The sequence below is a fragment of the Diabrotica virgifera genome, chromosome 2, assembly GCF_917563875.1.
Source record: "Diabrotica virgifera virgifera chromosome 2, PGI_DIABVI_V3a".
Classification (NCBI taxonomy): Eukaryota; Metazoa; Arthropoda; class Insecta; order Coleoptera; family Chrysomelidae; genus Diabrotica; species Diabrotica virgifera.
The window spans coordinates 38,250,129-38,264,993 of record NC_065444.1 but is presented as its reverse complement, the minus strand read 5'-3'; the positions used below and the strand labels follow the sequence as shown (position 1 = coordinate 38,264,993).

The window sequence follows — 14,865 nt, the reverse complement described above, 5'->3', positions numbered from 1 at the left end:
TACACGTCAAAAAAATTTAAAAATGTAATTTTTATTAGCATCAACTATGGTTTAATCCCATATAAATATAATATTTAACTTAAACATGCCACAAGAATTTCAGAACCCCTTGATTATTTTTTGTCGTCCCTAGTATACAGGGTGTCCCGAAAAGATTGGTCATAAATTATACTACAGATTCTGGGGTCAAAAATAGGTTGATTGAACCTCACTTACCTATATACAATAGTGCACACAAAAAAAGTTACAGCCCTTTGAAGTTACAAAATGAAAATCGATTTTTTTTTCATATATCGAAAACTCCTAAAGAAATTTATTGGTATATTTTGAAAAAGAAGCCACATCTCGATAAAAGTTGGCTTATCAAAAAAATACTAAGAGGCAAAAAGTTTTAAAAACACTGTGTTTAACTAATGGTACCACAATAATAGTTTAATTGGAACGTACACAAACATTTGGGGGGTTTAAAGGAACAAAACCCCCATAAATTTTTTATTTAAATATAGTAAAAAAGAAGCCGCATCTCGATAAAAACTGGCTTATCGAAAAAATACTAAGAGGCAAAAAAGTTTTAAAAACGTTGTGTTCAACTAATGGTACCACAATAATGAATTCATTGGAACGTACACAAAAGTTTGGGGAGGTTTAAGGGAACAAAATCCCCATAAATTTTTTAGTGGGTGGAAAAAATTCACTATAATTTTGTTTTAAGGTGGTCCTGTCATAAGAATGATACATGTCCATTTTCAATAAAAAATCTGAGAGTTTTCGATATATTGAAAAAAAAATCGATTTTCATTTTGTAACTTCAAAGGGCTGTAACTTTTTCTATGAGCACATTTGTACTAAGGTAAGTTAGGCCCAACCGAACTATTTTTGACCCCAGAATGTGTGCTATAATTTATGACCATTCTTTTCAGGACACCCTGTATATCTACCTTTTAGAGTTTTTCTTCCTTTTATACGCTTTCTACGTTCCTGTTTATTCCTATTTATCTTTTATCTTCATTTTTCTTTTTTTAGGTACTTATGTATTTGTGTCTTTTATCTTTTTTTAAGAGTGTTATATCATGTCTACGTTCATGTTATATCATCTCTTTTATCTTTCTTTTATATCATGTTTACGATCTTCTTTAGTCCTATTTGTCTTTTAACAATATTTTTCTTTTGTTACTATTTATATCTTCTTCCTTTTAGAGTTTTTCTTCCTTTTACACCCTTTCTACGTTCCTTTTTATTCCTATTTATCTTTTATCTTCGTTTTTCTTTTTTTAGGTACTTATGTATTTGTGTCTTTTAGCTTTTTTTAAGAGTGTTATATCATATCTACGTTCATGTTATATCATCTCTTTTATCTTTCTTTTATATCATGTCTACGATCTTCTTTAGTCCTATTTATCTTTTGACAATGTTTTTCCTTTTGTTACTATTTATTTCTTGTTTTATATCGCTTTCCAAATATTTTTTGTATATTGTTATCTTTTTTGGAAACTATGGTTCTTTTATTTATTTAGGTATTCTTTTTTGTGGTTTGTTTATCGTTATTTTTATGGCGGCACCACACATCGCTATGTGTTATTCGTTATGCGCCTTATTCGACCACATTAGAAAGAAGTGTGGAGGGTGCATTCGTCAATATTTGCTTGATACGCAGGCATAACACCCAATGTAGATGTATAGTAGTTCAAATACTTTGTACGGGTTAAGATGTTTTATTTCTTGCATAAAAATGGCGCATCGTATGAAAAAATGGGAAGATAGATTTTTTGTCACAAATGGAACCAGGAATTCAAAAATTATTGTTAATTTGAAATATGTCAGTGGCGTACTATCTTTTTTTCTTTAAAAATTTAGACCATTACCCATATGCGCGCCAATGATCACTATAAAATTCTTAAGGCTATGGGTACATAATTCGCAAATATTTTACGTGTATCCCTACTTTTTCTGTCTTTACACGGCAAATTACGTGTAGTAAAATTCACACTGGTATGGATATGTAAACATTACCAGAATGTCATTCTACTTGAAAATGTCATCATTAATTTAAAGAGATGGGTTTTGAATGTTCTTGGATAACTGTTATTTTTATAATTGGAAATTGTTAATTCAGTTATTAAATGTGATAATTTTTTCACTAACTATGTATTCAGTGATTATAATAATTTATTTGTACAACAAAGACTAATACTCAACCGAGAAAAGAGGAAAAGTGTTAAAGTGATTTTTTAATAATATATTGTTATGGAACGCTTACAATTTTGAACATCTTTAACAACAAAATACTTGGATTACAGAATATATTATCCTGATGTATTTTCTGCTTGGATCTTCCACAAATAATACACAATAAATACCTTTTTATTAAGTTTACGTCTTAAATCAGTTATTTATCAAATACACTATATATCAATAATATTTAATCAATAACTCAACATATTCCCGATGCAATGTCAAATATTTAAAATTGTCACTGATTGTCAATGTCTGACTGACAATATATGCTGACAATATTATATTCGGCTGAGTGCGTTGTAAGACAAAGATAGATTTGGAAAATATTACCACGGCATTGTGTTCATTTTTTCGAATCCTGAAAAAACCAATAAATATTTTTGAAAAATTTAAACGCAGAATGAAAGACTAAATTATTACCGAGGGCCGAAAGTCCCTTAGAATAAATAAAAAGTTTATTTTGAATGATATATTTGAAATTAAAAATCACACTAAATTTTCTCTTAGTTTTTCACCCCTGTAACTTATTAAAATAAACGTTATAGAAGTTCTCAGGGACTTTCGGCCCTCGCTAATAACGGAATCTTTTATTCTGCGTTTAAATTTTTCAAAAATACTTATTAGTTTTCCCAGGATTCGAAAAAAATGAATCCCCATTTGAATAGCATTGCAGCCGAAAATACGTTCCGATCCTCTTAAGTGTATGTCAAAAAATGCACAATAACTACCTCTTAAAACCTGCCAAATTTTATTAGAATGTTGCCAGTAGTTTCGGCAAATTCGTAAAAAATGTGTAAAATTTTGTTTTCTTCAACGCCCTGTATCTTGAAAATGGATGGCATTACAAAAATTTTTATTAAACAAACCCCAATCGTATATCATATATGCGATCAAAAAACGCTTTTTGGAACTACATAAAGTTAATAAAAAGATTAATTTTGTTTGGGTTAAAACACATATTGGTATGTATTGAACATAATGAGCATGTTGATATGCTGGCGAAAAAAAGTGTAAAAAATGGTTTGCCTAATAAACATCCTGTAAGTTTTTGTGACTCAGTCTCTTATATTAAAATGAAATACCTTACAATTTGGAATTAATGTTGGTCTCATCATACTTATACCAACCCTTCTAGGTACTGTAGTGTACAAAAGAAAATACCGAATAGAACGTGGTTCCAGCCATATAATTATTCAAGAAAATACATCACAACTATAACACGTCTTTGTTTTGGTCACGCCTGTTATTCCACACACCTGCATAAAATTCGTGTTCTCGAAAATGATCGATGTCCAAATTGTGATAAAAAAGGTGATTTAGATCATATTTTTTTGAATGCCAAAAATATAAGAATGAAACAGATCGATTTATTCAGCAGCTACATAGACTTAAGATACCAGCTCCGTTTAATATCCTTAGTATATTAGCCAATGGACAAGAGAGTATGTATAATGCGTTGGTGATGTTTCTGTCAAGTACCAAAATAGTTTTGTAGTGTCAAGTAGTAAAAGTATATATGTGTGTATATGTGTATGTATGTATATAGAGAAAATATGGTAAGCAACTTGGACAGTCCATAGCAAAGCGGCTTTCAAATTGAGTAGGGAGCCGCGGAAGATAAAAACAAAGAAAAAACTTGCTATTGAACTTTGAGGACCTCACCGTCTTGTTTACTATTATTCTTATTTTATTATTCTTATCTTATTTTTATTGTTATTAAATTTTTGCAGATCCTTTTTGAACACACCTATGATGTTGAAAGGAGGCTGTAATTAACTTAGCTTAGTACCATCTCTTTATTTCAGTACATAAATTACCTCTCAACAGCTATTGAACAAATTTTTCTTCGTTATTGATATTTTATGGACTTACGGTGTTTAAATCTTCTTGATATAGTAGTCATGTTGTGACTGGCTGATTGACATAAAGTCCATGCCATTAAAACAAAAAAAACCAATCGTTTTTCAGTTTTTTATCTATCCTAGTGACGGTGTTACCTTTTTTAAACACCATGTATAAAATTGTATCAAAAAGCAAAAAAAAAAACAAAAAAATGCGGTGTTTTTATTTTTAAAAGTGCGTTTCACCAATTTTAAAAATCTGAAAAAATTCAGGGTGAAATATTATGCAAAAATACACGTTATAAATTTTTTTTCGTGAAAACGAATGTCTTATTTATTTTTTTACACTTATTTAAAATTTTAAAATCGTCCTAAAATTTAAATTTCCCGCCAAAAATTAAAAAAAAAAAATTCTCGAACAGAACTTTTTAAAACTTACAACTTTTTTATTTAAAGTTTTTCGCAAGCTCTCGATGCCCTTGAGAAAAAAGCCTAATTAGGCTCTAGGTGGGTCACGTGACCATCTCTAGGGGACTAAAAATTTTAGAAAGTAAGTTTCTCTATATGTGCTAAAGGTGACCTATATGGAATTCGAATCGAGTTGGGGGCATTTTTCATCATCTTACCCGGTTAGGCCCTTTGCCATTGTTGGCTTATTTTTCAATATTTTGCCTCGAAATTTTTTTGAATATTTTTGGAATTCTACCGTAGTTAAAAAAAATACAAAAATCTGTATCACGTGTAATCAATAATAATAATAGTTGAGGAAATTAAGCATATTTTGGGGCGCAATGTTTTCGTCCATTACTTGAAATTTTTGCAGAAGGTAGGGCATAGTCCAAGGATCATTTTCTATATCATACCGCTGTACGCTAAAACCTTGGGGGTGGTTGCCACCCCATCTCGGGGGTGGGAATTTTTTATTACATGTTAACCGTGTAAATCGATGTAAAAGGTAATTCTAAGAAAAAAATGTTTTTTACATTTTCTTCGTAAAACTAATATTTTTTGAGTTATTTGCGCTTGAAAGTAACAGATTTGTGACGAAAAAATCGACTTTTTTAGAGGGTTTTTTGAGAATACCTCGAAAAATATGCATTTTATCAAAAAAACTGCAGATGCCAAAATTGTATCTTTTAGTAACACAAACCAAGTTATTTTTCTATAATATCTTTAAGAACAATACAAACCGAGATACGGCACGTTAAAAGTTATCTTTTTTCGTCAAATGCATAATTTGAAATATTCAAAGCCAAATAACGGGAAAACTTTGCATTTTTCGAGGAAAACTTTTTTTCAATTATACAATTAGTCCTTTCAAAAAAAAAAAAAAATAATAAAAACTTTCTAGCATGAAAATTGAGCGACTTATGATCAAAAGAAGGTCGGTACCTGCTTGTCTCTACGAAAAAATCAGTGAAAACAGCCCCTTAACCACCCGCCTAATTAAAAATTGGTCTTCACCTTTCTATAATTTCTTTTATATTTATATTATCAATACACCCAAGAAGTTTCACCTATTTAAAAGGCCAAATTTTAGAAAAATTGGTGTTTAAATAAAAATTGATTTTTTGGAATTTTGTATTTTTGACCTTTTACTTCAAAATATCTCCGAAAATACTGGAGATACGAAAAAAATGATGAATAACTAAATTGTAGCTTTTTAAATAAATAAAATTCCCTTGGACACAGATTTTCATTAAAGTAAATAGTTAGCGAGAGGTAGCGGTTTAAAACCTCTATTTACCAACGAACACCCCCTTATTAGAGCCCTTAAACTCGCCCCAATTAAAAACTAAGGGATCTTACGGAATTTAGTTTACATACCCAAGTAGCAATTTTACGACCTGTAACCAATTTTGTCCTAATGGGACGTTAAATTTAAGGACAAAATTGGTTCACAATAAGCCTTAACCAAGGCCAACGTCTGTTTTTCTTACGGACCAACGTTGCTGCTAATAAGTAATATAATCTGATGACCAACCGACATCGGGAATAACGACGTCAATTATTAGGAAAGGTTTGACGTTAAGCTGACGTCGGTCTTAACCTATCTGTAGTATAAGTGCAATTAAGTGGCATACATCAACGACTACTCAACGTCGGAAATTACAACGTATTTTTTAGGATAGATGCCAACGTTCAGAGGACGTTGGTGTTTTATCGAGTATGGTAGACGTATTTTTCGGGAAGACGACAACAACAATCCAACGTTGAGAATACCAACGTTAATTATTAGGTTAAGGTTTAACGTTAAGCTGACGTCGGGTATAACCTCTATACTACAATGTAATTTACTGGAAGACATTTAACGACTGTTCAACGTCGGGGATTACAGAGTATTTATTAGTATCGAACCCAACGTTCAGGAGAGGTCGGGTGTTTTCTTTATGACGTATTAGGTATACCAATAGGTAAATTCGAGGTATGCAAGGTAAAAATAGGTTATACTAAAGGTCAGCAGGGGTGTCCTTGTCCAAATCAGGTAAAATGTAGTGCAATTTAGGTCGCGAGTCAAATCCGCCATTAATGAAAGATCGCCATGGTTCAGCTATTTTTTGAAACATAATGTTTGGCAATTTTTTTGCTAGATTTTAATGAATATTTGATTTTAATTAACGAATTTTGTTTATATATAAATCAAGGATAATTTTGTATGAGTCTAGACATAATAATATGTTTTTTAATTACGATGGTTATTTCTATTTTTACCGTTTTGTTCGATTTAACCTGTAAATTTCTGAGGCGCTTTTAGTTTTTAGCAATTTTTATACCTAGTTTAACAGTACACTTCCTTGCGTTTGTAAATTTGCGACCGCATTATGCAATGAGGCAGATGATTAATAAAATAATTATACAAGTCACTTAGGTTATATTCTGAATAGAGTAGGAACCTACTTAAATAAGTATCAACAGGCCGTCATGCATCTTAGTTTCTGATGATTTAATATCCTCCAAGATTATTAACCTATTTGGTAAAAATGAAGTGTGTCGGCCGTACTTCTGTGGTAGAGAATTTTATACTATTACTTTACAAGACCAAAGTCCTAATAACTAACGTAATTTGACGATAAAATATCTCGAGCTGAGAAGTCGAGAGGGGGACGTCGAGGCAACCCGTATTTCTATTCCCCACTTAGGTGCAAATAGCGGTTTTCTGACCGTCGTCGCAACGTCGCGTATTAACGTTGGGGCATTTAATTCAACGTTAAGACGTCGGCGTCGTCCAATTGCTTCTTGGGTAGTCTTATAGCTCTTGAAAAGTCCAACAAAATCATTTTTGAAAAACCTTTTTATCGCCAAAAATGAAGGTGCTATGTTTCTAAAACGAATTTTTTTTTCGAAAAATCCGAATTGTCCGCTTATGGATCATTTTCAATGTATGTATAATACCACAGAACCGGTTCGTATACTGGAAGATGACTAAAAAGCTATTTGTATTTGTACATATTTGTAAATTCGTATTTTTGTGTAAATAAATGGTTTTGTAATTCTTTAATTCTATTTTTTTCTGTATAGATCTATTAAATTATCTACTTATAAAAATTGTAATGTTATTAAGGGAGGTTTTTAAAGGTTGAAATATTATGATATTTATATCTTAAATTATAAAACAATAATTTTATTTAACCAATCAAAACCAAATTTTACCCATAATAAAGATTACAATGTTTTTATATAATTTTTGACAATAAGGGGTAGTTTACACCCCTAAAAATAACCAACGTCCTTAAGCATGATATAGAATATGAAGTACAGGGTTAGATGATCCTAATCCCACATTTTTATGTAAATCGATGTAAGCCGAAATTATTTTATGATAAGTACATTTTTTATATATAGCACCAACAAGGGTGGGTTTAAGGGTTGAAATATTATGATAGTATATCTTAAAGCATAAAACAATCATCATGTAACTAATAAGAACCAAATGTTGACAATATTACAGTTTAAAATGTTATTTTATAATTTATTACAATTAGGGGTAGTTTTCACCCTTAAAAAATCAAAAGCGTACAACGGCTCAATATAGAAAATGAACTAGAGGGTAAAATGAGCCTAATCCCAAATATTTGTACAAATCGATGCTGCACGAAAAAATTGCGAGGTTTTGCCATTTTTTTAAGTTTCATTTCCTCGACTATAAGTGTAATTAAATAAAAAACAACACCTTACCTTTTTCCACGTCATTTTTCCTTTCGGTTAGGTTAGGAGGTAAACTTCCACTCCTTTCCAAATGATCAATTGCCGTCTTTGTCATTTTGTTATCGCCAAAAAATTCCTCGTACTCCCGCAATTCCGAATCGGAAAATAAAAACTCTTCCGATTTAAAAATGCTCCGCAGACTCTCTTCATCTTTCTGCAAACTAGTACTAGAAGCAAGCAAGCTTTGATCTGTTTCTTCGATTCCTTTATACACATTCGGTGCAGTTTCTTTTTGGTTAGTAGACTGAACTGATTTCTCCGTCATATCTTCCTCTGGAAACTCAAATAGGTCAAATAAGGTAAGGTTTTGATCTGTTTCTTCTGTTCCTTTATACAAATTCGGAACAGTTTCTTCTTGGTTAGTAGACTGAACTGATTTTTCCGTCATATCTTCCTCTGGGAAGTCAAATAGGTCAAATAAGGTAAGTTCCGGTTTAGATTTGGTCACATGAACTATTTCTTCGTTTCTATCGTTCGAATTTTCGTATATCGCTTCAGTGTCTTGCACTGCATTCACAAATTGTTTAGCAAATTTGTCTTGTAAACTACCAACACTCTTCAACGACTTATTTTCTTGTATTGATGATTTATGGAAAATTTCTTTGGTAGAAATTTCGTTAATTAATTTATTTTCAGGATTCAACGTCTTAGAATTGATCTTTTCAATTTTCTTAGGAATTTTTCCTTTGATAGGCTAGAAATTAAAAAAAAAATAACAAAATAATAACAATATTAATAACATCTGAGTTATTCGTTTGGCATTGTTAAGTGGACAAAAATGGACATAGAGAATCTTCAGCGAAAAGTAAGAACACACCTCACAAAGGCACAAAAATACCATCCTAAAAGTGCAGTAGAAAGAACGACATTACCACGGAATCTAGGAGGAAGAGGACTTATGGATATAGGTGAGCAATTAGATAAACAAATTGCTAATTTAAGAACTTATTTTCAGATGCAAGCTGAGACATCTACTCTACATCGCGCTATTTGCGCAGTAGATGACACAACACCGATCAAACTGAGGGAACCAGAAATGCGCATAAACCACCTCACTAAAGACGAAAAAATGCGCACCTGGATGGGTAAACCTCTACACGGGCGACATCCCAATGAGGTCAGCCAAGACTATGTCGAAAATACAGCGTCGAACTATTGGTTGACATCAGGAAAGATGTTCCCTGAAACGGAGGGTTCATTACTGGCTATTCAGGATCAGGTTATACCAACCACAAATTACCTGAAATATATCGTCAAAGACCCTCAGGTTCAAAACGACAGATGCCGATATGGATGTCAAGCCCAAGAAACCATCAACATATTACAGGGGGCAGCCAGGCATTTGCTGCATCTTCCTTTGCTGCAATCCTTCATCAGGAGATAGCTATCAAGCTGGAACTTCTCCAAACGGATTATCTCCCATATTATCAATACATCCCTGAGAGTATGCTTGAGGATGGCAAGTACAAGCTATACTGGGACCGCACACAGACCAAACAGTGGCACATAATAAACCAGATCTCGTACTAGTTAATAAATTAACAAGACAAACAACACTAATTGATGTGGCGATACCTAACAACAATAATCTACGTAGTAAATTTACTGAAAAGATCGCCAAGTACAGAGATCTGGAAACTCAAATACGAAGACAATGAAGAATGCAAAGTACCCAGACAATAACTATTATTATGTCTGCTACTGGAGTCATTCCGACGAACCTCCTCGAAAGCATAAAATGAACATCTTTACAAGACCATGCAGAAAGCTGTACTACTCGCAACGGCCAGATGTGTACAAAATTTTTGGGAGATACACCCGCATACCAAGTCACCTAGGGCTCAATAACACGGAAAGAGTCCCACCAGAGCTTAATCCTTTTGAAACCGTAGGTATCTGGGATGAGTCAATTTTCCCCTTAGAGGGAGTGTGAGCCGTATGGCTAAATCTGGACACCTGAGTTAGATCGATGAGATCAAATCTGCAGAATAGGATGGCCGTTCTGATATGCCTCAAATCTAAGCCTGCACTAATAAAGAGAAAAAGAACTGGAAAAAAAGTGTGTAAGATAAAGTAAGAGGAAGAAAAACAGCGAATTAAAATAAAGTACAGTGAGATCGAAGGAAAAGAAAAGAAACAGAAAGTTAGGGGAATCTAAAATGGTACTTACCTTTTTACTTTTCATGTAGACATCTAAAAAGGTTTGTTTATAAGAGGGCTGATGAGGTTTTGGGAGTGTCGGTGCGGGTTTAAGGTTATTTCCAGTTACATTAGACACAACTACTTCACAGCTGCAATCTACACCCACTAGAAATTTTGAAAGAGTTAAGAACAAATAACAAAACAACATTAGACGACTACGATTTAAAAACATTATTTGCATTTAATGTTGCTTACCCCAATCCTCATTTATAAAGTGAGCTTGGATAAACTCTACTCCAGGCTCTAGTACGCCTATGATTTTAACTATACGTGCATAATTTATTAAATTAGAAAGCCTAAAAATAAAAAAAATGTTAATACTTGTTTAAATTCAAATTTGGTTGTGTGAATTAATCGATACACTGCTCTTTCCTCTTATCCTTTGATTCCTATTAGTCCAATCAACAGCCATTTTCTCGTGGAATTTTGAGAACCAGGGTCGATTTCCTTGAAAATCTGGATTTAGGTAGTAGTAGTAATTATAACTTTTCTCAAAATCTACCCTATGCCGAACTGCGTTTTTGCCCTGGGGGTGAAAACAACCCCATCTAGAGGATGAAATTTTTTTAATCAAATTGACTATGGAAATTGATAGAATGACCAATTCTGAGTAAATTTTGTTCTATAATTTTTTTGCAAATTGACATTTTCTTTATTTGCGATTGAATTTATGTATTTTTCATTGAAAAAACTCATGTTTTATAACCGTTTTTTATGAATAACTTAAAAAAATTTAATTTTATAGAAAAAATCATTAAAAACAAAATTATAGCTAATAAAAAACAAAGAGATTCGCGTCTGAAAGGCCTGTGTAAACCTAATAACGACTGAGTTATTGCTCTTTAAAGGATGGTTATTTTCGAAGAACATCGAAATGGAGAATCTTTAATCTCAAATAACTCGAATGTGGTGTAATTTTTTGGGAAAATTTAACAGACATCTTTTAAGGCTCATTAAAATACCTTGTCAATAAGCTCTGAAAAAAATTTTTGCATAAGAATTGACTGACTTATGACGAAAATAAAGTTGCTCTCTGCTTTTTTCTTTTTGAAATGTAAAAATTAAACCCTGGTCGCTACAATCCTAATAAAAATCAAGAGCCCACCTGAAATTAACTTTATTTATTTATAATCGATACGATCCATGTGATTTAACCGGTTTGAAATGCTTGGTTTAGAAAAAATAGTTGATTAACCCGCGAGTTGTCGCGCCGTTAGATAGAATCTCACATTTTATCCTTTTTCGCGATTACTTGATGAAAAATTTTACAATTTTGAAAAAATTTCGTAAGTGTCTCGAGGAAGGTTGTAGTAATGCGTAGGATTTTTTTCTTCTTCTTTTTGTGAAATTTATGGCTTTAGGGAGAGCCAATTAGCTTTAATAATTGTTAGAAATAATACTTCTAACATAACAAGTAAATAAAAATACTATAAAATAAAAATTTGTAGTAAATTCGTATTTAAATTCGTATTTTGAGATAGATTCTAACACGCGACTACTCACGTTACAGAAGTGAGCGCGACTACTCCCGGGTTAAACAGAATTTGACATTTTTAAAATTAAAAAAAAAGTGCATTTTTCTTAAATAAATCTAAAAGTATTCATAATATGAAAAAATGTTTCAAATTTTAACTATTTTTAATGGGAAATAAGCCACAATATTGGGATATTAAATAGACACTGCTTTTTGCTTAATTTTAATGTTCAAGCTTCCACCCATCTGCCTCTTGGTAGGTTGAATATTGAATTTAAGCAACAAACAGTGTTTATTTATCAAATAAACATTTTTTTCTGTTTTTTATCAGCAGTAGAATGTATTCTGAGTTAAATAAATTACATACATTCTTCTTTTTGTGTCAATTAATTTAATTTAAAATAATTTTTCTTGGACACCCTGTATAAATTTTTATGTCAATGTTGATATTACTGAACAGAGAATTGAATAACCTTTCAAATGAGCTAGCACACGACCCCTATACCCTATTTAAAAATAAGGGGTGGGGGAAGTGGAAGGGAGGGAGTTGACAAATGACAGATGTTTGTACCGTAAAAATGTGTCCCTCTTAGATCAAAAATTGACTTGTTTTTTTATTTTCTTAAAATCTAATAAATACTGCCAAATATCGGGGTGGCTCCTTTTATTTGGCCCACTCTGTATAAAAGGCATACCTACAGACTTTTCTATATTGTGTCGAATATATACAGCGTGTCTACTTAAGTTGGAAACATATGGGAAACTTTTTTATTATTAATTTTACGAAAAAAAGTTATTCTTCGTAAAAAGTTCTGCATGCTCTAAAACCTATGATTCAACCATCAGATATCAAATTTTATCAATATTATACCAGGTATGTCAAAAAATATGAATTTCGTTCAAGGGTAAAGTACCTTTATTTCTCTGAATATCGAAAATTCTTATTATGAAAAGTTGTTTGGAATTAAAAACTAAGATCAAATATGCAATTACATGCTTCTAATTAAAAAAAAATATTTTACAAATTTTTCTTATATTTATGAATACCCAATATCGTTTTTATTTATTACAAATATGATAACTGTTTATGATTTATTTTACGAAAAAAAGTTATTCTTCATAAAAAGCTCTGAATGGTCTAAAATCTAAGATACAACCATAATACTTATATCAACTTTTATTAATTTTATACGAGGTGTGTCAAAAAATATGAATTTCGCTCATGAGTATTAGTACCTTTATATTTCACAATATTTTAACTAGAAGGATGGAATTGCACATTAAAACATAGTTTTTAATACTAAACAACATTTTGTAATAAGAATTTTAAATATTGTGAAAAATCAAGGTACTTGACTCCTGGTTGAATTCATATTTTTTGACATACCTCGTATAAAATTAATAAAATGTGATATCTAATGGTTGCATCTTAGGTCTTAGGACATACAGAGCTTTTCATAAAGAATACTTTTTTTCGTAAAAGTAATAATAAAAGAGTTATCATATCTGTAATAAATAAAAACGAAGTTAAGTATCCATAAATTTGAGAAAAATTTGGAAAATATTTTTTTTCAATTAGAAGCATATAATTTCATATTTCATCTTAGTTTTTAATTCCAAACAACTTTTCATAATAAGAATTTTCGATATTGAGAAAAATAAAGGTACTTTACTCCTGAACGAAATTCACATTTTTTTACACACCTCGTATAATATTGATAAAATTATTTGATATCTGATGATTGAATCATAGGTTCTAGAGTATGCAGAACTTTTTATGAAAAATACCTTTTTTTCGTAAAATTAATATTAAAAAAGTTTCACTATGTTTCCAACTTAAGAGGAAACAGTAGCGATCAACAGGTAGCGAAAACGCGTTCCAAGATTGCGGCTGTAATTTTGAATATTTTTTCGAGATATTTGGCACACGTATTCGTAATATAATAAAGAATGGTGGTACAGCGCACAATTTGAAAAATATATTGATTATATACGTGATTTGTGTAATTATTTTTAATTTTATTTTGTTTTAACAATCATCTGCACATTTTTTCTAAAGGCACAATCCTTGTTAGTCATATCAGTCATATTGCTTTTAATTTTATAAATGTCCTTATACAAAATCAAGGATTTACACACTACATAGTACTTACTGCGTTTCTTCAAGTTTTTAACCGATCCTATTTGGAAATATGGTGGGAAATATACTATGAGCATTGATTACAATAACGGGTACCCAACACATTACCGTTTTGTAAAACTTAAAGATCTTACAAGCAATATATTCCAATTATAAAAACCAAAACAAACACCACGTGTGAATTTTTGCTCTGTTTGGAAACCTTTCCAGAGTATGTGTGTGTGTGTGTGTGTGAAAAAATGGCTTGGATGCGGGTCCGTTAGTCACAGATTTTTTTTTATTTTTACCTCAATTTATTAATTTTGTTATATTTATACGTATTTCACTTAAATGACTATATTTGTTTCTTTCAAGTAGTTTATGAGTAATTTAAATATTTCCATTTTATGATAACTTAGTAGATATTCTATACTAATTGGAAAATGAACTTGTGTTTGTCGTAAATTGTAATATAATTGATTTATATATCTCTCGATAATTTTGCATTCAAAGAAAATATGGTTCAAATCTCTAATCGAAACATTATCACAAAAACAGACTGATGAATTAACTATTCCTAATTTGTGTAGATGTGCCTCATATTTTCTGTGCCGAGTTTTTAATCTGACGATCGTAGAAATATCTTGCTTTGGCAGGTTATATTTAAATATGTATTCAGGTGGCGGAGGAAGTTCTTGATGTAAAGAAAAATATAAATTTTTTGACATGCTTGAAATATTTTTCCATTGCTTTTTCCATATTTTATTTATTCTAAGTTTGACATCATT

The 14,865-nt window shown here is 31.2% G+C and overlaps 2 protein-coding genes across 2 annotated transcripts in view; one reads left to right on the top strand and one right to left on the bottom strand.

Annotated features, from left to right (window-relative positions):
• Nucleotides 1-14,865, top strand: part of LOC114327682 (exopolyphosphatase PRUNE1-like) — a 414,555-nt gene that overhangs the window by 67,338 nt on the left and 332,352 nt on the right. The window lies entirely within an intron of this gene.
• LOC114327684 (uncharacterized) overlaps nt 1-14,865 on the bottom strand; it is a 76,031-nt gene that overhangs the window by 23,191 nt on the left and 37,975 nt on the right. Inside the window, exons 14-16 of the mRNA XM_028276370.2 lie at nt 10,680-10,780; nt 10,453-10,589; nt 8,253-8,976 (exon numbers count right to left, since the gene is read on the bottom strand). Of these exons, the coding sequence (XP_028132171.2) occupies nt 8,253-8,976; nt 10,453-10,589; nt 10,680-10,780 (962 nt within the window). The remainder of the gene's footprint in view (nt 1-8,252; nt 8,977-10,452; nt 10,590-10,679; nt 10,781-14,865) is intronic.